General features: G+C 34.0%; 1 protein-coding gene and 1 pseudogene across 1 annotated transcript in view; both read right to left on the minus strand.

Moving 5' to 3' along the window:
- The window catches only part of LRP1B (LDL receptor related protein 1B), a 1,883,216-nt gene that overhangs the window by 680,929 nt on the left and 1,179,428 nt on the right, over window positions 1-22,859 (minus strand). Inside the window, 1 exon segment of the mRNA XM_035726875.1 lies at window positions 7,769-7,951. Within this exon segment, the coding sequence (XP_035582768.1) occupies window positions 7,769-7,951 (183 nt within the window).
- Window positions 5,174-5,314, minus strand: LOC113921233 (annotated as a pseudogene).

The raw sequence follows: 22,859 nt of genomic DNA on the forward strand, positions 1-22,859 counted from the left end.
GGGCTCCTTGCTCATCAGGGAGCCTGCTTCTCCCTCTGCCTGCCTCTCTCTCCCTCTGACAAAATAAATAAATAAAATCTTAAAAAAAAAAAGGAAAGAAAAAAATGCAATCCTACTAAAGACTTGACTTTCTCTCATGGGTGAGGGTGATTGCCTTTTCACTTGTTTAACGGACTTTTGTATTTCATTTTCTGTGAACTCTGCCCACTTTTATATGGGTAGTTGGTCTTTTAAAAAAATGATACCAAAGAGTTATTATGTATCAGAATATATAATTATTTATGATATGTGTTGCAAATATTCCCCCCATTTATTCTATATTAACTACTTTCTTCAGTTTGGGACCATATTCACTTTTAAAGAGAGGAGGATTTTTTTTTCATAGAGAATTATTCATTTAATATTTGTTAGATTTGTTCATGCTTTGTCTAGAATGGTGGTAGTAATGGTCATCAGAGACAAAGTTTATAATTTTTGTGTGTATGGGAGGCACTAACTTTGGGGAGTTATAAAACCAATACTATGTTGCTTAAAAGAATAGCTTAAAAGCTTTTATTCCTTTTGAATGCTCTGGAGGAGATGAAACAGCACTTTAACAATGTTACTTAGATATCTGGTAGAAGTTTTCTACTGGACTTGGAGCTTTTGGAAGAATGATGAGAGGGGACAGATAAATTGATTTTTTTCTTTATTGTTATAAAATAAATCACCTGCACTTTCCCTTTTAGAATAAATTGTGAAATGCATATTTATGAATGCATGATTTTATTAAGACAAGTTTTATATTCATTTCTATGACACTGCATAGTTTCTTTAATTTGTATAAATTTTTAGCATCTCTAATTAATTTCACATTCTCATTTACACACTGGATTTTCAGTATGTTTTCTTTATTAGGTCAGTTAACATATTAGCAATTTTGGTTATTCTCTCAAAAACCTAATTCTTGAATTTTCAAATCATGCTATTTTTCTTTCTCTTTTCTAAATTTAAAAATTAATCTGTTTTTCCTGTTTTCCTTTGGTTTGTTGTTATGTCTGAACTTCTTGAGTTAGATGTTGCACTAGTCAGGATAAGATGAGCTGCAGTAACAAACTAAAACCTGTATATATGCTCTTTAGACCCATAATTTAAAAGGTCACTGGGATAGGAAAAAAAAAAGAGCTCACTTTCTAGCTTAAGTGCCTTAGCACGGAAATGATATAGTTCATTGGCTAGAGCTAGTCGGCTGGCCCCAATCTAATGGCAAGAGAGTTGAAAAATAAAGCGAAGGAGAATTGGTGAATACTGTCTCTCCTACATATTGTTAAAAAATATTTTTTAAAAAATTTTAATGTGAATATAGGTACTAAAAAGTCTTATAGCAGTTTTAACCTTTAAGAAATTTAAAAATATAAATGTTACAAGCATAAATATTATTTGAAAGTTTATCTAAATGTATTATGCTTTTGTAAATGGAGTTTTAATTACATGAAATTTTGTAAATTTAGAATATAACACTTTTAACATTAACATTTTTTGTTTCAGGTCCTCTAGTTGAAGATGGCAACTACTAGAAACTATTAGAAAAAAACTTAAACATTCGGCGCCTGGGTGGCTGTCGTTAAGCGTCCGCCTTCGGCTCAGGTCATGACCCCAGGGTCCTAGGATCGAGCCCCACATCGGGCTCCCTGCTTAGCAGGAATCCTGCATCTCCCTCTCCCAATCCCCCTGCTTGTGTTCCCTCTCTCGCTGTGTCTCTCTCTGTTAAATAAATAAATAATCTTTAAGAAAAATATAAAAAAAACTTAAACATTCATTATTTAAGATTCACAAAACTAACAATGTGTTAAATATAAATAAAGTTTCAGATGATGTTTTTGGTGATTTTATAGCATTTATACTTCTGAAGTTATTAAAGGTTAAAACATCACTAAGAGTTTGGGACATCACATAAAAATGTGCAAAGTTATGAATTTTTCCTTTCAGCAATGCTTTATTTATATTCCATATGTTCTGATATGTACAAATCTTTATTTTCTAAAATTTCTACAACTTCAGTTTGATTCCCTCTAAAATTAAGATAATGAGTGTTTTTATTATTAAAGTTCTAAATGCAAGGGTGGTTTTACCTTCATAATTATTAGATTTATTATACTATGATCAGGAAATTCTATCTGCATCACTTCTACTTCTTGGAATTTATGGAAGTTGTTTGTGACAATAAATGCTTATTTTTATTTTTTTTAAAGATTTTATTTATTTATTTGAGAGAGAGAGAGGGAGAGAGAGAAACAACATGAGAGGGGAGAAGGTCAGAGGGAGAAGCAGGCTCCCCGCTGAGCTGGGAGCCCGATGCGGGACTCGATCCCGGGACTCCGGGATCATGACCTGAGCCAAAGGCAGTCGCTTAACCAACTGAGCCACCCAGGCGCCCCTAAATGCTTATTTTTAAAAAATATTTCATGAGCCTTATAAAAGAAGTTCATTTTTTTACCTCTAAGAATAGAATTATATTTTTATTAATTTGCTCTAAGCATTAATTCTTTAGATCTTCTACATTCTTACTTATTTTTATTCCATTTGATTTTTCATGGGCTAGAATAAATAAGTAAAATTTCTTGCTTCTAATATGGTTTTCTTATTGTGGTTCCTATAATTTTTGTTATACAAAAGTTGATAGTATATTATTTAATGTAAGATATTTAGACTGCAAAATCTTTGTTGAAGATTGCCGTTTTATCATTAAATTGTTTGGTTGGTTTTGTTGTTCTTGTTGTTAATCTCATCAATATTTTATTCTGTTCCCTAAACTTATCTTTCTCATTTTCTCACTAAATCTTATTTTCTTATTGCCTTAATAATTTTCTTACTAAGGCTTTATGTGGAAAAATGCCAAGCACTTTGTATGACTAATTATCTGGAATAATATTCTACCTGGGTATCGAATATTAACCTGTAAGTGTTTTTCCCTCAGCTTCTTATTATTCCATTTTCTTGTGGCATTTCTTAGTATTTTCTTAGATAATCTGATTTTCTTAGTGGTAGTTTCAGTATCTGATGATCTGCAATTTCAAAATGACTTATTGAAGTTTGGGTTATTTTCATTAATTTTACCCAAAAGTCTGAATGTACTTCTTTATGAGGAATCAAGTTCTTCAATTTAGGGAAAACTTAGTTATTGTGTGTGTGTGTGTGTGTGTGTGTGTGTGTGTGTGTGTGTCTTTTCTGTTAATACCTATATTCTCTCATGGAATTTCTTTAAGTTGTAGCTTCCAACATAAACCTGAACTGCTTTTTCTTTTTTTATTTCTTTTTTTCTGTGATGTTTCTGAGTAAACTGTACATTATTATTTTCCAATTTGTTTTCTCTGTGTCCAGCCTAGAGTTTATTTGCAGTTCCATGTTGGTATATCTCATTCTCAAGTCTAATAGGCATCATTTTCCACCATTTTCTATTACAATTATTCTGCTCATATTTATATCAATATATTATATACCTATGTAACTTTAGGGATATTCTTTTCCGTTTTTTTTCTCTTTGAGGATCTCAAACATACTTATTTTAATTCTTTTTTTTTAGATCTGTCATTTAAACATCTCATTTTCACTTAATCTTGAGTAAATTCATCTTATGATTGATTTTTGATGGCTGATTTTAAGAGATGGTTTTCTACATGGATTTTAGAAATTTCTTTTCAATCTCATCTTGGATAGGAGTTTTCAATTTTCTCTCTGACTTTATGTGTTTACTCATCACGGGTATTGCTGCTTCTAGTTCAACCCACTTCATCACTGCCCCCCATGTATTCAAAAATACATCCTGTATTTGTCTTTTTATCACTTTCAGTCCCTGAGCTAGCCAGAGGCTTGGCATGATTGCCATGCCTATGTCCTCCCATCTCTCCAGGCACACAACTTCATTTAAGTAACCGTCCTAGGAAGCAACCAGCAGTAATTTTCCCCCCTCTTTTGAAAAGCAAAGGAATCCCATTCCAGTTTCTGATTTTCAGCAGTGAGCCTGGCTTCAGTCCCCAGCTTCATGTGGGACAACTTTATTTCCCATTAAACCTAAGATCTGAACACCTGTTCATCTCTACTGGCCTCCAAATCCAATCCAATCAGGCATCCAGATTCAACCCAGCTCACCATTTGTTATTCTATTTTATTTCAGTTCATCAGAGATATATTTTGTCAATATGACCATATTTCTCTCATTTTCTTCTGTTCTATCATCATCTTTATGTGTTTTTAACAAAGTGTGAACTTAAAATTACATCTTTATGAATTTTTTTCTTATGCTTTCTTAATGACATTAGAGTAGTTCATTGTGTGAATGCACTATAATTATTAAGTAGTTCCCCTAATGATGAGAAATTCACTATTTCTAGTTTGGGGGCTATTAAAACAAAATGTTGCACTGAAAATCTTTCTGTATATATATTCACATACTCCTGCTGTTTTTTTTAAGATTTTATTTATTTATTTGAGAGAGAGTGAGAGAGTGCACAAGATAGGTGAGGGTCAGAGGGAGTAGCAGACTTCATGCTGAGCGGGGAGCCCCACGAGGGACTTGATCCTGGGACTCTGGGATCATGACCTGAGCCGAAGGCAGATGCTTAACTGACTGAGCCACCCAGGCGCCCTACGCCTTCTGTTCATTACATGAATATCTCGAAGTGAGAAGTTTGGGCCAAATTTATATTCTTACCAACAGCTGGAGGTCCTATTTTCCCCATAATCTTGCCATCATTGTATAATATCAAATATTTATTTTCTTTTGTCCAATATGAAGAATGCATCTCTGGGTTTCTTTTCCATGAGAGGTAGACATGAAATTTCTTCCCCTGATTCCTCAGCAATAATATAACTGCAACTTACTGGTCTGGGTGTGAGGGACCAGATATGAGAGAGTGTAGTTCTTGGTCAAAGGTAGGTCCTTTGAAATTAGAAGCTCTTAAATATTTATTTATTTATTTATTTTTATTTACTTACTTAGAAGCTCTTAAATATTAATGATTGTACAATATTTTAATTTAGCTCACATTTTCTTCTTCAAAAGAATAAAGTAATTTATTAATGTGTCTAGACTTTTACTCTAAAAGATGGCAATTTATGTATAAAAGAAAAGCCACTGTAACCACCAAATGTAAACTGACTACCCTGAAAACTTTTAAATGTTTAAGATAGCATTTGGAAGTCTTAAAAAAATAAATATGAACCCTGAATTCAGCATCTTGGGTAGTTTAAAGGTCTTTTAGCTTGTAAGGCTTCTAATTTAAACTGTTAAGAACAAATACTACATTTGATCTTAGCCAAAAGGCCAAGAAGCGATTGGGTTACTAATTAAACTAAAGTAAACTTAAAAATATTAGAAACATTATAGACATGTACATATATTCAGTCTAATATTTATATATGTGGTTCTCTTTAATATCTGCAATATTCATAAATATGCATATGTAATTATGAGTTATGACTCCTCAAATAGTTTGATATATTGTGATTTAGTATACTTAAGCCACAGATTAAATTAGAATCAGATTGATGGTTAAACTATTACCTTTCACATTTTGCTTTTATTTTTTATTCTATTTATTTTTATTTGTGTGTGTGTGAGAGAGAGGACTTCAGTTCTACTCTTTCAGCAAATTTCAGTTATACAGTACAGGATTATCAACTATAGTCACCATGTTATACTGTATTTCCCTCTGATAATGCAACATAAATTTTATTTCAGTTCTGCTTTTTTTTACATTAAATTTTGGTTTACATGATGACTGATACATATATGTGATGTTTCATTAAAAACACTATTAAATGGATAATCCAAATCTCAAGTCAACACACATAAAACTGTCTCTCAGAATCCAATTTTCCAGAGATACCCAGGGTATGGAATCAAAATACACTATCCCCCAAATATGCTACTTTTACATAAGGATTATTTTCAGCCGAAAGCATTTGAAGTTCAACAGATGTAGAAAGAAGCCTTCCCATAGTTTCCCTAGTCTGACTATAAGCATAAAACTTCTGAGAAATGAGGACTGCCATAAATCCTTTTGTAGAGAAGTTTTATGGCCATGGAGAAAATAGAAAATCAGTCACAATGGACCTGCACACATTTTATTAACTAGCCCTTATCATCTATTAGTTCCCCCATATATTTACCTACCTACAACTTGCCATCCCTATAAACTCAAAGTCCTTTTCCTTTCTTTTCTCACCTTTCCACAAATTTACCATTATTTGCTAAGATTCTATATAAGCCCAAGTTCCAACCACCCCCTGGAGTTACTCATCACTGAGTTTTCCCACATGTGTGATGTATGTATATATAAACTTGTTTTTTTCTTTCTTTTCTTATTAATCTATCTGTTGTCTGTCTAATTTAAAGGGCCCCAGCCAATGAATCTAATGTGGGTATAGAAAAAGGTTTTTCTCTCCTTACATTATTATTTAACATGTTATTCATCTATTACATTCCAATCAATACAGTATGTTCCAAAAAGATAATTTCTAAATTTAAAGTCACATTTTTTAACCAATAACCCCCAAACTAAGACACTTAATGTAACAATTGAAAAGAGTCACATAATTGTGAAAAAATATTGTTGGAAAAGTAACCATTTAGAAAACACAACTCCCTCATTAAGAATGAGCCTCAGGAGTATTTATTTCTCTATACCCATGTTAGCTTATATTTATCTCTTTATTTCTTAGTTGAATGCTTAATTGAAAACAGGAAGTGTGTCCAAATAAAGAAACATAATTTCTTTCGATATTTTTAGATGCCCATGGGCCATGTGGTTTCCAGAGTTTTGCTTAATCATAGCTGTGATAACTTTTCAATTCTACCTTTTGGTTCATATACTTAATAAAGAGCAAAATGAATTACCAAGCAATGAGGCAATTCAAAAAACAATTTCACCTCATCCCAGAGATGATTCCATAATATATCCTGAAATCTATAGGAATTGTTTCCATGGATTATTTGATTGATGATATAACCCACTTCACAATTATACCACAGTAGTTAATTGCAATATTTTTTTTCACTAAACTTCAACTCATCATCTGGTGTAAAGAGGAAAATATATAAGTTGGTTTATTATGTCAGGTAGAACCTACTCTATGTAGAAAAACAAAATGGAACAGTCATAATAATAGAATAACATCATAAAAATATAAAAGCCTCAATGACTTTCAAAACTATTTACAGTTTTGAACGACAGTCATGACCTTTATCTTAATGAAATCTAGCAACAGCACAATTGAATTTAAGAATCTACTGTACTTGAAAATAAATGTATATAATTCTGCCATTCCGTTTCATTCATCTTCATGAAATTTTAGGGTGAGGATTTATCTATGGAAAAAGGAATGCTGTCTGTGGGTTTAGCATACTTATCTCTCTTTCTGGAGTCTGACATTTCAGACTCTGAATCCAGGATTGCATGGTTTCAAATCCCAATTCCCCCATGCTGTTTTTTTGACTTTTTTTTTTTTAACTTGAGCATGTTAAAAACCCTTCTGGCCTTCAGTTTTTTCACTGTGAGTTGGGATGATGAGATGAGTTCACGGAGAAAACATTCTTTAGAGTGGTACTGGGCCCATAGATAGTTCTCCATAAATGTTAGCTAGTATTATTATCATATGTAAAATATGAGCAAACTTACTAGAAACACAAGAACCTTTTTTATGCAGGTAAGATACACACTGAGGATGGGCCAAAGGGATTCTACCTCCAGGAACCCCAAGGTAGAGGATGAACCCATGTACTGCTTACCTGTACTCCGACAGGAAAACTTGGTTTTGTGATCACACAGTCGTAATGTCCCATTGCAGCCTTTTTCATCACTACCATCTTCACAATCTTTTTCCCCATCACAGCGCCACAGATCAGGAATGCAGTTTCCATCGGGATGGCACTGAAATTCATTCCCGTTACAACCAGCGGGAGAATGAATCTCTTAAATTGAAATGAGGGAGGGAGAGGCAGAGGGGGGAAGATAGGAGAGAAATTATTATTTTATTTGAAGATTTTTTTTCACTTTTTTTTTCCTTTCAGGCATTAGTATGCTGCCAGAGAGAATATATTTTTCACCTTAGTTGTTTAATAGCTGTAATACTCTCTGATATTTGCAAATTCATTTTAGAAACATTAATGATTAGAGGAAATGATGTTTCTTGCCTCCCACAGAATTCCTGAAAGTGCCACATACATTAGGAAAAGGGAAGATATGTAGATTTTCTGTTGTGATTTGTATTAGAACCTCAAGAATGAGATCTTTAAAGGGCTTATTGCTGTGGCATATATGAGATTTCACACTCTACACTAAATGTCAAGTCTTTGGTTGGTCTTTTGACATTTCTTCAGACAACTTCTTTCAGACTAGTAATGGGTAAATAACCAAAAAATCATAAGTACTTACTGATTAACAATATCTTTGAAGAATAATGTCCAAAATTTTGAAAACAAACAAACAAACAAAAAGCTCCAGATAATAAACAAATTATTTAGGACATAAGATTTCAATTCTAGAATGAGAACAGTCACACATAAGAATTTGAGGTGCTACGAATTCAAGTTCAACTTATCAATTAATAACTCATACAATTCCCAGATAATAGTCTTCCTCAAAACCTGTTCACTGAAAATATAGGTTAAATTCTACAGGTTAAATTCTTGCATAAGCGAGAATAAGGAAACATCAGTGTTGGGGACATGGATGCTTTACAGTATAACAATTGAATATGGCTATCATTAGCAGTACTTTAAATTTTTACTAATATCTAATATTATGAAATATCATATGAACCAGTATCTCTAAATTCTGTTGTAAAATAGATTTTAGTATATATTTTTCTGAATCTAATTTTTTTTAAGATTTTATTTATTTATTTGACAGAGACACACAGCGAGAGAGGGAACACAAGCAGGGGGAGTGGGAGAGAGAGAAGCAGGCTTCCCGTGGAGCAGGGAGCCCGATGCGGGGCTCGATCCCAGGACCCTGGCATCATAACCTGAGCTGAAGGCAGACGCTTAACGACTGAGCCACCCAGGTGCCCCTCTAAATCGAATTTTTAACGTAATAAACTTGTTGCGTATTTCCTACAGCTATATTCAGCAATTTATCTACATTGCATCTATAATAGCAATTAATCTATATCATTATGATAAATTTAAAACAGTTTCAGGTGAGTTACCCATTACTTAAGGCTGGTTTGGTAGGAATCATGTGGTTATGAGTTACGATTAAATTCACTTGAGGTCAAAGCTAACAATATCATTTATATCACCAACGCAGTTACTTAATCTTTTTAGACCTCTATGTGTTTACCAATAAGAGTCTACAGGGTTGTTGTGAGGAAATAAACTGGATATCTGTAAATATTTTAGCTACAAAATTTTGTTATTTTTGCTGTTATTTTCTATGATATAAATATTCATTTCCTGAATTTTTCTCAATTTAAAGACTTTCAAAAACTGTAGTATGTCAGGTGATACAATATTATAAAGATGCACAAAACAGACTTACCTCTAAAGTATTTCTAAAGCAGTAACAACAGCAAAAATATATATATAAAATGAGCCCCACTGTAGCAGGAATAAAGTTGTTTTGGTAGAACTTAGCTATTCCAATTCACAGAAAATCTATAGGACTAAGTTTTAAAAGTAACCACTGCAAAAAACACTTCTACTCATCCCACTCAACTTACAGAGAAGGCATTGAGTTTAGGATGGCTTTGAAGTCCCTTCCAAGAAGAGACTTTTTCTACTTTCCTAGTCATGCAAATCATTCTGACTTTCATGATTAAACAAAATGTTTGCGGGGATGCCTGGATGACTCGGTTAAGCGTCTGCCTTCAGCTCAGGTCATGATTCCAGGGTCGTGGGATGGAGTCCCGCATTGAGGTCCCTGCTCAGCGGGAAGCCTGCTTCTCTCTCTGTAGGCCACTTCCCCTGCCTGTGCTCTCTTTCTGACATATAAAATCTAAAATAAATCGAAAATAAAATCTATAAATTGAAAATAAATACATGAATACATACATAAATAAATAAAATGCTTGCCTCCACACACAAAATCAACAAAGATGGTAGAGTCTGTGCCCATTCAGGAGATATATATGGAATGTGATACAGCAAACTCCCACCATAGTTAATTTGTTATCTGCGGAGTGTGCTATTTATTTAGTTTTTTTTTAATTTCAAGATTTTTATTTATTTATTTGTCAGAGAGAGACACAGTGAGAAAGGGAACACAAGCAGGGGGAGTGGGAGAGGGAGAAGCAGGCTTCCCACAGAGCAGGGAGCCCGATGCAGGGCTCGATCCCAGGACTCTGGGATCATGACCTGAGCCGATGGCAGACGCTTAACGACTGAGCCACCCAGGCGCCCCCAGAGTGTACTCTTTAGCAGTATGACCTAACTACTATGGTGGTAGAGAATGCTGGGACAGGTCTCATAAACAAGATATTGTGAAGTCTTCAGACCTGGAGCCTTTTTAAAGGTAATTTGAGAATCCTACGTGATTTCAATATTCAGGAAGAGCAAAGGAGATAAATCAAATAGAGTTCCGTGATTCCATGGTGAGGAAGCCAACTGTCATGCAGCGGTGAAATGGCCTTTGGTTCTTCTACTGACTACTTCTACTTTCTTGAAAACAAAATACACATGTTGGCTCAGCTGAATTTTAAAACCTGTAGTATGAGCTCAGCCAATAATGTATAAAGGCTCTATTTCAGGTAATTGTCACTCAGTGATTCCGAATACTTAATAATGAAGGTATAGTCTATTGACTTTTCTGCATTCTGTAAAATAAGAGTTGAAGACTGGCAGCTCATATATTGAATCTGTCCCTCAATATGTTTAATTTGGCAAACATACTATTGACCTCTTAAAAATCTGAAGATTTCCTATAAACAATATCTAGATTTTCCAGTTCCTTGAAAAGTAAGATGCTTGGGCTAGCATCCTTGCAAGGTAACAACTGCTACCTGCTTTATATGGGGCATTATAATACATTATATATATTAACATATATGTTATGTTATAATATATAACATATGCAACAATACATTAATATATAGTATATGTTATACTAACATATATTATATGTATTAACAGCTTCCTATGATAATGAAGAGATGAAGATACTCATTTTTATTGTACTTTCCCTAGTGGAGTGTTTTCCTTGGTGGAGGTGGACAGTAGGTCAGCTGCGAACTACATTTTCTTTTGTTTCTGAATCTACTTCTGAAAAGCTGTAGAGAAAATCTGGTTTCACTCTTGCTTCAATAGTAGTACTAATTTTATTCCCTTCTGCAAATTAGTATTCCTTCTTTATAAGTCCATCTTATGAATAGCCATGAATAATCCTGAAATTCATCATGCTTCTCTCTTTGCAATAGCCCCATAATTTAGAGCTAAATTTATGTCATTTATTTTATTTTATTTAAGATTTTATTTATTTATTTGCTAGAGAGAGAGAGACAGCGAGAGAGGGAACACAAGCAGTGGGAGTGGGAGAGAGAGAAGCAGGCTTCCGGTTGAGCAGGGAGCCCGATGCGGGGCTCGATCCCGGGACCCTGGGATCATGACATGAGCCGAAGGCAGAGGCCCAACGACCAAGCCACCCAGGTGCCCCTATGTCATTTTTCATATATGAATTTATTTGGATCAATCTCACCCTCAGATTTATTTACATTGCTAAATCTTTTTCTGCTTTTTTTAAAAAAGTCCTTCCTCTTTATAATATTTTATCTTTCTAGGTAATCGTTTTGATTATTTCTGGAAATAATCAGCATGCTAAGTAAATAAAGAAACAGGATAGTGATACATAAGGAAATTTTGAGAAGAAATACATTACATTTAAAAGTACCTCACTGAAGAAACACGTTATTAGCTTAAATAAAATTAAATGGTATATACCAAATTCTATACTATATTTCTATTCCTCTTCCCATCCTTTATTTCTTCAGGTACTATGTTGCCTCAAGAATGTCAATAATAATGAAAGGAATTCTATGTTTAACTAATTATTGTAAAAGTCATGCTTTGACTCTTTTAAACATATTTTGGATTTGGTTTCAAAGATCTGGTTCTTTGAAGTCGTGTTAAATCATTAACTCAATGACCCAATGGGAAATTCTCAAGAAGATTTATATAAACTAAGAAATTTAGATAGATTAACCTGATTCAAAAAAGAGACTTGCAAAAGGTAAACTGCTGCTTCAGAAGAAGCAGTATGATGTGATCCAACAGTGTGGCGACTTTACATATAGAACCCGAGCCTCTTAGCTCAACGTTATTTACCGCTGGAAATAAGCTGTGGTTACACAGATCAAGGTGGCATCGATGAAAGGAGAGTATGCTGCTATTGTCTGAGTTTTTTATTTTTTAATTCAATTTGCATTTTCTTTGCTTCGCTTGGCATTGTTTGGTTTATCTATTTGTACTTCATAAGTGAGTCTACTCATTTGTTTTCTTATTCTAAATAAACATTTATCTTATGAAATCTAAATACAAATGTGATTATTTCCCTGAAGCTCTCTTCTTCCTGAACTACTCGTGTCTAAATTTTTATGGGTGGGTATACTATTTATACCAGATCATAATAAGTTTAAAATGACAATATAGTCTAGAGAGGGAAATACAATAACACATTATAAATATTCAAATCTAAGTGATAAAACAATTCTCCCTTTCATAATGCTTACATACATGTCACTAATGTAACCCTCCTGATCCCAGTTTTATTTTTCCCCCAAACTTGGATTCCCTTCATCTATTAATGTCCATAATTTTCTTTAAGACTCAATTTAAAAAACAATTATAGAGGACTGGGGCGCTTATTCTGGTGTCTGCAGAATCAGGAAATTCATGGATAAGCTTTAGAGATTTATAAGCTCTCAGATTTTACATGATGCTTTACGTTGTTATACATCTTTTCCCCTGTGGAAGGGACTCGGGGCTTTTTTCGACTCACAGAGAATTCTAAGGAGAATGCCAAGACCAATTTCACACTTTCCTGTTTTTTATTTTTAATTCCCATTCCATACACCTTGCATGTAAACAGTAGTTTATATGGCATTTGATTTTGCTTGTGCTTCAAATTCATCATACTAGAATGGATTAAAGCCCAGTGAACAAAGATCACTCATCTGTTCCTTTTGATTTTTGATTAAAAATAAGCAAAACTGCTTATTGAGAGCACCCCATTTCATAGAAACAAAACCCACAAATCAGTATGTCTGTATTTATACAGATGATAAGCAGCAGAGATGATATTTGAGCCTACATAATTAAACTTAGAGCCTCCTTTCTTTACCACTGTACCATTTCTACCTTTTTGCAAGTCTTTTCTCCTGTAGAGCTTAAGAAGGAAAAAAAAAAAAGAATCAGCTCATATAATAATCATGAAGTAACAATAAACTCATTTGCTTTTTGTGTTTCAAATACTGTTGTTCAGTCTGTTTCATTTTGAATAAAGTATAATATTTATTTTATTCTGTTGCAAAGTCATGGTAAAATTTGGTCTTTTATGAAAATGAGAGAGCACCATGGATTCTTATAACAGAAGAAAAGAAAAGAGTTCTGCTCATGATTAAGAATCAGGCAGGGGGTGGGGGGCGCCTGGGTGGCTCAGTTGGTTAAGCGACTGCCTTCGGCTCAGGTCATGATCCTGGAGTCCGTGGATCAAGTCCCGCATCGGGCTCCCTGCTCAGCAGGGAGTCTGCTTCTCCTTCTGACCCTCTTGCCTCTCGTGCTATCTCTCATTCTCTCTCTCTCAAATAAATAAATAAAATCTTTAAAAAAAAAAGTCAGGCGGGGGTAGGGGGAGAAGTAGAATGGGACAAAAGATAATCTGAACAAAGTCAGGAGCATTTATAAAATTCTATGTAGAGTGTGATGGAGAAGGGGAGAAAGAGAAAACTAGACAGGTGGGCAAGGCCTGGACCTTGAATGACCCTGTGTGCTTTGCTAAATGGTTTGGATTGAAGCCTGAAGGTTACTGGGAATCACAGAAAGGCCTTCCACTAGATTCTGATAATGCTCAGATACACAGTATTTATAGATCACTTGGGGAGAATTCAGACAATAAATAGAAAGAGAAAAAATTCTAAGATGTTTTAAATTTACAAGGATGTATATATATATATATATATACGCTTCTATTTCATTAGCTCAAACACTCAAAGTTTATACTAAAGTCAAGTAGACTAACACACTCACACACACACACACACACACACACACACATTTTTATATTCCTTCCCTTTCCATGTATCATCCAATTCCCTCACATAAATTAAAAATACCCCAAACCTATTTTTCAATGTCTGTTAGGTTTGGGTGTGTGTTGATGTTTAGAAACATGCTGTCCTCTGCCGGGAAATACAGAAAAAAAAAAAGTTGTGGAGTTTTATTTCCTCCTAACCTCTAGCCAAATGAAATCTGCTTCTGTTAACAGTTGTTGATTTTCCCCTGGATGGAGAGCTGCATTCCTCGGAGGAGCCTGTGATGGCCGTTCCAACCTGGGTTCCAGGCCTGTGTGGTTCCCCAGAGCCCCAGTTGCTTAAGCTTTAGGGCTTGGCACACAATCTATCTTCGTAATATGGCTTGTCCCAGTGGAGTGTTAAAATGATGACTATGTTTATATGTATAGGCTCATGCTGCTTTACTGTTATGTTTTCATGTTTGCTGATGCTGGTTATATTTTTAACTAATGCAATTTTATTGTGTTTTTGCCCCGAAGCTATTTAAACCAAGCATACAATTTAGGGAATCTAATAAATAAATAAATGCAGAGCCCTGAAGGAAATGTGGCAACCAATGGTGGAATTTATACCAATATTTAAATGAATTCACTGTGACTAAAAACTTGCAGTTAGAAGACTAGCAACTGTACAGCGACATAAAGGAATTTTTCTTCTGAAAATTAAAAAAAAAATGAAAAGCAGGATTGAAAAAATATACCATATTTTTTTTTTTTTAGTCAGAATACATTTTTTGGTTTATAAGAAATGTTAAGGCTCCTCTGAGAAAATAACTAATAATGGTGTTGCAAATATAATGAATTATTTAAATTGTGAGTCCAATCTGGGTAGAAAAAATGGCATTTTTATTATGTTAGTGGAGTTTATACACTGACTTGTCATTCATTGCAAAATGCTTTGAGAAGTAAAAAGCACTATGCGTTAAATGTGCATACAGCTTCCTGCATTACCTATAATCACCACGTGTCAGTCCCTGCTCTTCCCTAGCTTGAATCACTGTGCATTAATAATTCCTGTACCTAAGGCAGCTGTTTGCTCCAGACACCTAGATATTCTTCACTTGCCTGAAACCACTGAAAATCGGTTTGGCAGTATATCAACAGTTTCATTTCATTTTCAAACAGAGTGTGGACCTAACCTTGGCCTTTCTGCCTCAAGAGACCCTTAACATCCCATTAGGAGGTTAGGCTCTCCTTTGTTTCTATAGATCCTTAGGGGAGTGGTGCTTGTTAAAACCTGCTTCCCAGCTTGTCTAGAGCCTGTGTTGGGGTTGATGAGATGCACTGTTCTGCTCTTCTCCATGTTACATGGGACGGATTCCCCAGGGGCTGTGGCTGGTGTGATGGCACTATAATCTCTGCTGTGAACTAATAACGAAGTCAAGCCCAGAGCCTCCCCTCTTCAACTTGTCCTCATCCCATTGGACCTTGATGATGGCCCGCCTGTCATCTAGGTTATCAATGTCACCATTTGGTTATTAATCTGACCGCCCCTCACTCCCTTCCACCCCAACATACTTTCAGGGCATGGTTTTTGTGTTTTACTTTCAATTCTACAAACTCTTTTTACCCTTGCATGTAGCCCTCACTGGAGATTATCGTGATAAAAAAGTGGATGGAACTCTCAAAACCATTTATTAGTACATGACATTTAATGGGGACTTTAATAATAAATAAGAGACCATATTTCAAATCTTTAATGTTTACTGTCTGGGTCAGTTAAAAAAGTGGAAGTAAAAGAGAAGAAAAAAAAGAAAAGTTGAAGAGAAGGAAATGGGAAAGAATGTGTGGGTACCTAAACACAAATTCAATTATTGTAATACTAAAATGATTTGAGTATTTAAAACACATAGACATATGGACACAAAAAATATATTGAAGCAGAATTTCAATTCATGATACTAAATATCCCCCAGTAAGGTAAAATATAGAAGCAAAATCTATGTAAAGCAAATAAAACATTGTTTTTAGTTCATTAAAATTAAGTTTCGGGGTGCCTGGGTGGCTCAGTCAGTTAAGCATCTGACTTGATTTTGGCTCAGGTCATGCATGATCTCAGGGTTGTGAGATCCAGCCCTGCATTGGGCTCCGCACTGGACGCCTGCTTAGGATTCACTCTCTCCCTTTCCCTCTGCCCTTCCCCACCTTTCCCTCTCTCTAAAATAATAATAATTAAATTAAATTGAAGTTTTGATATTTGGAATTCTACCATGAGCATTCCGTTTAGAATTTAACGTATCAGGGGAATGATGAACTTCTACATTATCTAAATATTAGTGTACAGAATGTATTAATCTGTTGAACTGGCTGTGTAATTGAGAAATCTTTTTTTCCATTTACTGTTCAAATTGGCCAATCACCTTAATAGCTATGTTAGATACCAACTATTAACTAAAACAGGTGGCAATACAGATATTTTACATTTGGAATTTACCTCTTGGCTTAGCAATTTGCTTAGCTCACAACAGGCATCAAATATTTACTGGAACAAAATTTTAAATATTACATTATTTAATTTGATATTTTAAAATAATGTGGAACATTCCTATGTAGAAAGAATGTGTATAAGCATGTATATATATTCACATAAGACATATGTTTGAGGAAAGGCCAGAGAATATCATTTAGAAATTATTAATGGCTTATCTTTTCTTTTTTTGGCCTTGTTTTCCTGCCCATTATTTTTTGCCTTTGTCTTTTAAGGTTGATTCTATGGAATGGGCATAAAGGATTATTTAAGATTATAGTTCCTTTAGAGTGTGTCTCTACTTGTGTTTTAAATAATGGGTCAGCAAGCTATGACCTGTGGACCAATTTTGGTCCACTACCTGTTATCATAAATAAAGTTTTATTGAAACACAGCCATAATCATTTGTAGACATATATTCTTTTGCTTCTTTTGTTCCAGAACAGTGGAGCTGGGTAGTTGCAATAGGCAAAATCTAAAATATTTACTATCTGACCTTTTACAGAAAATATTTGCCAACTCCTGTTCTAAAATGGGGTAAATTCTGGTTATGATTCATAGAAAATACCATTAAAGTGCATACATATCAACAATAACAACATGCCGTGCTGAAAATTCTGATACCAGTGAATATTCTGTGCCAGGAAGGTCATGGCAATTTAAGCGGATGCTCTTATGCACCAAAGTTATTTGTGGAAAGGTTTTAGATGCAAATAGTGGCAATTCATTTTCCCTGGGAGGCCCATGTGTACACACATACCATCCTAAAACCAAAATAAGTTAAACAAAAAGTGAATAAATTTGGTCATTACACTGCAGGAATATAATATCTAAGTGCAAATTCAGTTGATGCTTCACATAAATAAAGGAACAAAGGCTGACAGTTCAAAGAGGTTCTGAAAGAATCTAACTACCAACTATTTATACAGGAAAAGGGAAAAGTTCTATCCTATTGCTTATTTCTTCACTCTCATAAGAGCATGACACTACTCAATTACTGAGAGGTGAATTAATTATTTTGTAGATCATCCATGCCCCTTGTCTCTTTTGTTTGTTTATTTGTTTTAATTTGTCTATTTTCTGCTGAATGCCTGAAGTCCTACCATTTCACTGGTCATTACCCACAATGGGAGAATAAGGAAGCAGAATTTAAGACTGTGGAAATGAATTCACTCTTGCCCATATTTTTCGGCTCTATTAAAAGAAGAGGAAACGGGCTGAGGTTCTTCATTAAAATTAAGTCTTTCTGTTACCTATTGACTTTTTTTTTTATTTTTTTATTGTTATGTTAATCACCATATATTACATCATTAGTTTTTGTTATTAATTATTTCTTTTAAAAAACAAGAGATGTTCTTCTGCTTAGTGTCAAGATGCATAATTATTGTCAATACAAGAGCTAAATTTATCTAAGAATAAGCGTAGATCTATTATTTGCTGTATAGTTAGGATGAAGATAATTGACTTCTTTCTTCCTATTTTTATGAACGTTTTTAATATTTTATTTTTAAAATTATACTTATCTGATTCCCTTTAATTGTCCTGATAATCACGATAATGCTAGAAACATTATGGATTCTCAAAACAGGCTTTGTTATCAATTGATTCAAAAGCCTTGAGTCTTCTTTGCTCTTGATGTAAAAGTTGTTTTCAGTATCGAGGTTAAAATGACCTTTAAAGAGCTATTTTGTCCGGGAAAACAAAAAGAGGTTTCCTATGGATAAAATCCATTAATAATTAACATTGTTTTGATATCTCAGTGTTAACATTTCCTGAGGAAAATAAATCAATCTGCGAGAGAATAATGTTAAGCCAGAAAATTAGTATCTCATTGAAAGTAGATATTATACCTCTCTAAAAGTAGATGAAGTTTAAATTTGCTATTACTTGTATTTTATCAGAAAACAATCCATGTTTTCATTAAAGGAGGATAATTAAAAGTCACTAGAAGAGAAGATCATATGATTTTGCTGACTATATAATTTGCTAATTTCTTCAAATTCAAGGACAATATTTTATTCTCAATAAAATTCAGTGACTGAGACATAGCAGCAGTTATTTTGATTGTGTGTTTTAGGAAAAATTAAATTGAAAGCACCTTCAGAATATTTTCATAAAAGGAAAACAAAACAGATGATTGAGTCTGATTGTATATAGTATTTATTGGTATCTTGTTTCCTATGTTGTTAGGATTAAACTGTGCTGCAAAAACGTGATGGGTTCAGCTGAGATGGGATAGGATATAGACCAGAAGTCAAGAGATTCTCTCCATGCTTCAATGTGTAACCTAAGTCTTCAGCCACAAATCGAGTTTTGATAACAGCCCTGCTCTGGGTGCATTCAATGTCCTTAGGTAGGCTATTATCCCTTTTTGGTGGGCCGTACAGTCTGACTTTCCTGGATTTTCCACAAAGAATTTAGCATAATCATTTATATCCAAAACCTCTGGGGCGCCTGGGTGGCTCAGCTGGTTAAGCGTCTGTCTTCAGCTCAGGTCATGATCTCAGGGTCCTGGGACTGAGGCCCACATCGGGCTCCCTGCACGGCGGGGAGCCAGCTTTCCCTCTCCCTCTGCCCCTGTTTGTGTTCCCTCTCTCACTGTGCCTCTCTCTGTCAAATAAATAAATAAAATCTTAAAAAAAAAAAAATCCAAAACCTCTCCTGAAAATGTCTTCCTGGCTAAAAGTTTTCAGTCTAAAATCTCTAACACAGAACATGATCGGCTCCTTCTAGGAAGCAGCATGTTTTTGTTACTATTCTATACTCATAAGAATAATTTTATCTAAATGAGCCCTTTCCTCATCTGCCTGATAAAATAACTGAACTGAATGATCTTTCATTTTTCTCCCAGCTTTCTAAATTTTCTAAGTCTATGAGGTGAAACTTTTATGGCAGACTAAGGTTCTTTGGGTGACTGAAGAAATTGTCTTTGTGGGAATGTCCACAGCTATTGTAATGACAAAGTTTCAGAATCTACTTTATCAAGGAGAGTTGTGGGAGTGAAAGAACAGAAACAAACAAACCAAGAAAGAGACAGGCAGATTTACTGCAGTTATTTAATATAATGTTCCAAGTTCCTTCCAGGGCTCTTTGGGAAATTTCATTACAATGACCTGTAATAAGTAGAAAGTTCTTTCTTTTCTCTTAAAGAAAAATGAGAATGCAATGGAGAAAAACAGTAATTATTTGGAGATCATACAAATGTTATGCATAAAGAGAAAATAAGGGAAGGGATGAATTATATATTCCATCATTACAGAAGCAGGGAGCTGGATGGAAGAATAAAGAACAGAAAATCTTTGCTTGAAACTCCAGCTGTGTAATCCTAGGCAAGTATTTTAACCTCTCTGAGTAATCCTTATTGTGAGGACTAAATGGAATAACAAATGTAAAATGCCTGGCAACTGGTGGGTGGCCAACATATGCTAACTCCTCCTCCCAACACTGAATTATTACTAATGGGATCTTCTCACTCACTTACTGTTAAATAACAGATACTAGAAAAATTAAACTCTTCCTATCTTTCTGGAACGTACTACCTATTGGACAGAGAGGACGTAAACAAAAATAAATAAACAATAATACAAGATAAGGGAGATGTCCTATCTATTTTATTTTATTGAATCCTGAACTGAAAGTGCAAATATTTATTGGATAAATGAAAGTGATTACACTTTATTAAGAAGATGTACATGAATAGATCAGTATGCCTAGTCTTAAACATCATCATGAAAATAAACTCCAGGATCTAGGGATAAGGCAAAGAAACAGAAAAGAAAGTTACTAGATATGTAATACCAAATGAATAAGGGTTGAATTCTGAGGGTGTAATCAAATTTTGTGGTCAAGAAATAAACTCTTTCACTCAATAATTATTTACTGAGTATTAACTGTGTATCAGATATCGTACTTGACTATGAAACTACAAAGACAAAATTATTCTAGCTTCCTTCTTATATCTGTGAACAGGGAAGTAGTAAGGCAAGTGAATGAATGAGGACAGAGCCCCCCAAAAGGTGAAAGTTTCCAAAGCAGAAACAGTTAAGCAGTTAAAACAGAAGAATATGACCATGTGTAGGAATACGTATTAATAATGTTATACACTTAACTGCCTAATGGATTTGGGAACTTGTTAAAGATTATTCATAATAAATCAAAATTGAAGGTCAATACCTACTTAATTTCAAATTTGCATTTAATTTGCATTTGTGATGTAAATAAAAGATCACATATGTTCTATCACCCAGCTCGTGTGCCTAGTGCACCTGGCCGTAAATATCCCCTTTTTAGACAGCCAAACAGAAAGCATTAAAGAACAGTGACCATAAATCAGGATCAGATGACCCTTCAAAGTAAAGAAAAATCCAAATATTTGAGGGATATTTCAGTTGCATTTAGGCGAAATTGCAAAATTTAGGCAAAATCAATTCTACAGAAACCTGTTCTATTATCCCATCAGGTCTGTGCTGAAATTATTGGGTATAAATTTTTACAACAATTTCTGAATGGAAATTGACCTAAAGAATAGCTGTCTAAAGATACTAAAAAAAAATGTTATGTTTGCTTTAGAAATGCCTTATTCCTTGGGAAAATTTGGTTAAGACTATTCCCAAAAGAGTAGAAGAAGGAAGGTATACATAATTCAAATGAATTAAACTGTCAACAATAAGATTAATTCTATATATTTGTTATTTTATAGATGCATATGTCCAGTCTCCTTTTTTCTTTTTCTTCCTTCCTTCATTTCTTTCTTTCTTTCTTTCTTTCTTTCTTTCTTTCTTTCTTTCTTTCTTTCTTTCTTTCTTTCTTTCTTTCTTTCTTTCTTTCTTTCTTTCTTTCTTTCTTTCTTTCTTTCTTTCTTTCTTTCTTTCTTCTTTCTTCTTCTTTCTTTCTTTTTTCTTTCTTTTCTTTCTTTCTTTCTTTTCTTTCTTTTTTTTCTTTCTTTCTTCTTTCTTTCTTTTTCTTTTCTTTCTTTCTTTTTTTTTTTTTCTTTCTTTCTTTCTTCTTTCTCTTTCTTTCTTTCTTTCTTCTTCTTTTTCTTTATCTCTCTCTCTTTTTTTTTCCTTATAGACAGAGAGTTAAAGACTTATAAGAAAAGACTGAAGTCTCATTTTAACTCCACTCTTCATATCTTCACAGGTAAAACCATCTTTTTACAAAACTTTTCAATACTTAATAAATGACCAGGCCTAAGGCTCTAAAGGGAGTTCCCTCATACCAAATTGCTTGAGGCCACTTATTTTTTCTATTTGTAAAAACTATGCACCCAGTAGTTTTACAAAAGAGTCACTATAGAAGTATGTGCCAATCAAAGTAGTCAGAACCAAAAAAAGAAACCAGAGCTAAATTAACGATAAACAGGCAATGATGCAAAGGAAGGAATCATTATGCTATGGATTGTCTTTCTATTCACCTCTTGCTTATAGACTGTGTGTGCATGCATGTGTGCAGTGCTTTCTAAAGATACTGCATCTTGTTTGCCTAGTAAGGGAGCTTGGAAGTGAGAGGAAAGACCATCACAACATTAAGGGGAAGGAGATGAATATAAATTTATCTAGAAGGGGACTAGCAATTAATAGTTTCCTCACATATTAGCCACACTAATGATAAAAAAAATGATCATCACTATAGAAATTCTTTTTTTTTTTAATTTTTTATTGTTATGTTAATCACCATATATTACATCATTAGTTTTTGGTGCTAGAAATTCTTTTTTGAAAGTGGTTTCAGAGAGAATATGAATTGAACTTAAATTCAGGAATTTTCTGAATAAGGGGATAATATATGGAATGTTCCATTTCCTGGTTTCTTCTGCTCCTTTACTATTAAAAGTTAACTCAAGAGTATTTTTGCCCTTTTGAAAACAATTTGAGTTGAGAGAAACTACACTATATGCTCTTTTAACCCAAGCAATGTACAGCAAAGTGCTGAGCAATTATATGGTGGATTTGATCAGTTTTGACAGCCTGTCTTGAAACTTAAGCTCGAATCCCCTGCTCTTTCTTCCACAGCAGGTTCCGAGACTAAATTATCTGACTAATTGCATCAGATTTCTACTTTACTTTGGCAATGGCCTTACAAAACCTGCATGTGCAAAATGACTTTCCTGATGAACTTTAACAATTCTATCT

This window comes from Zalophus californianus, chromosome 3 (assembly GCF_009762305.2).
Source record: "Zalophus californianus isolate mZalCal1 chromosome 3, mZalCal1.pri.v2, whole genome shotgun sequence".
In the NCBI taxonomy this organism is placed as follows: Eukaryota; Metazoa; Chordata; class Mammalia; order Carnivora; family Otariidae; genus Zalophus; species Zalophus californianus.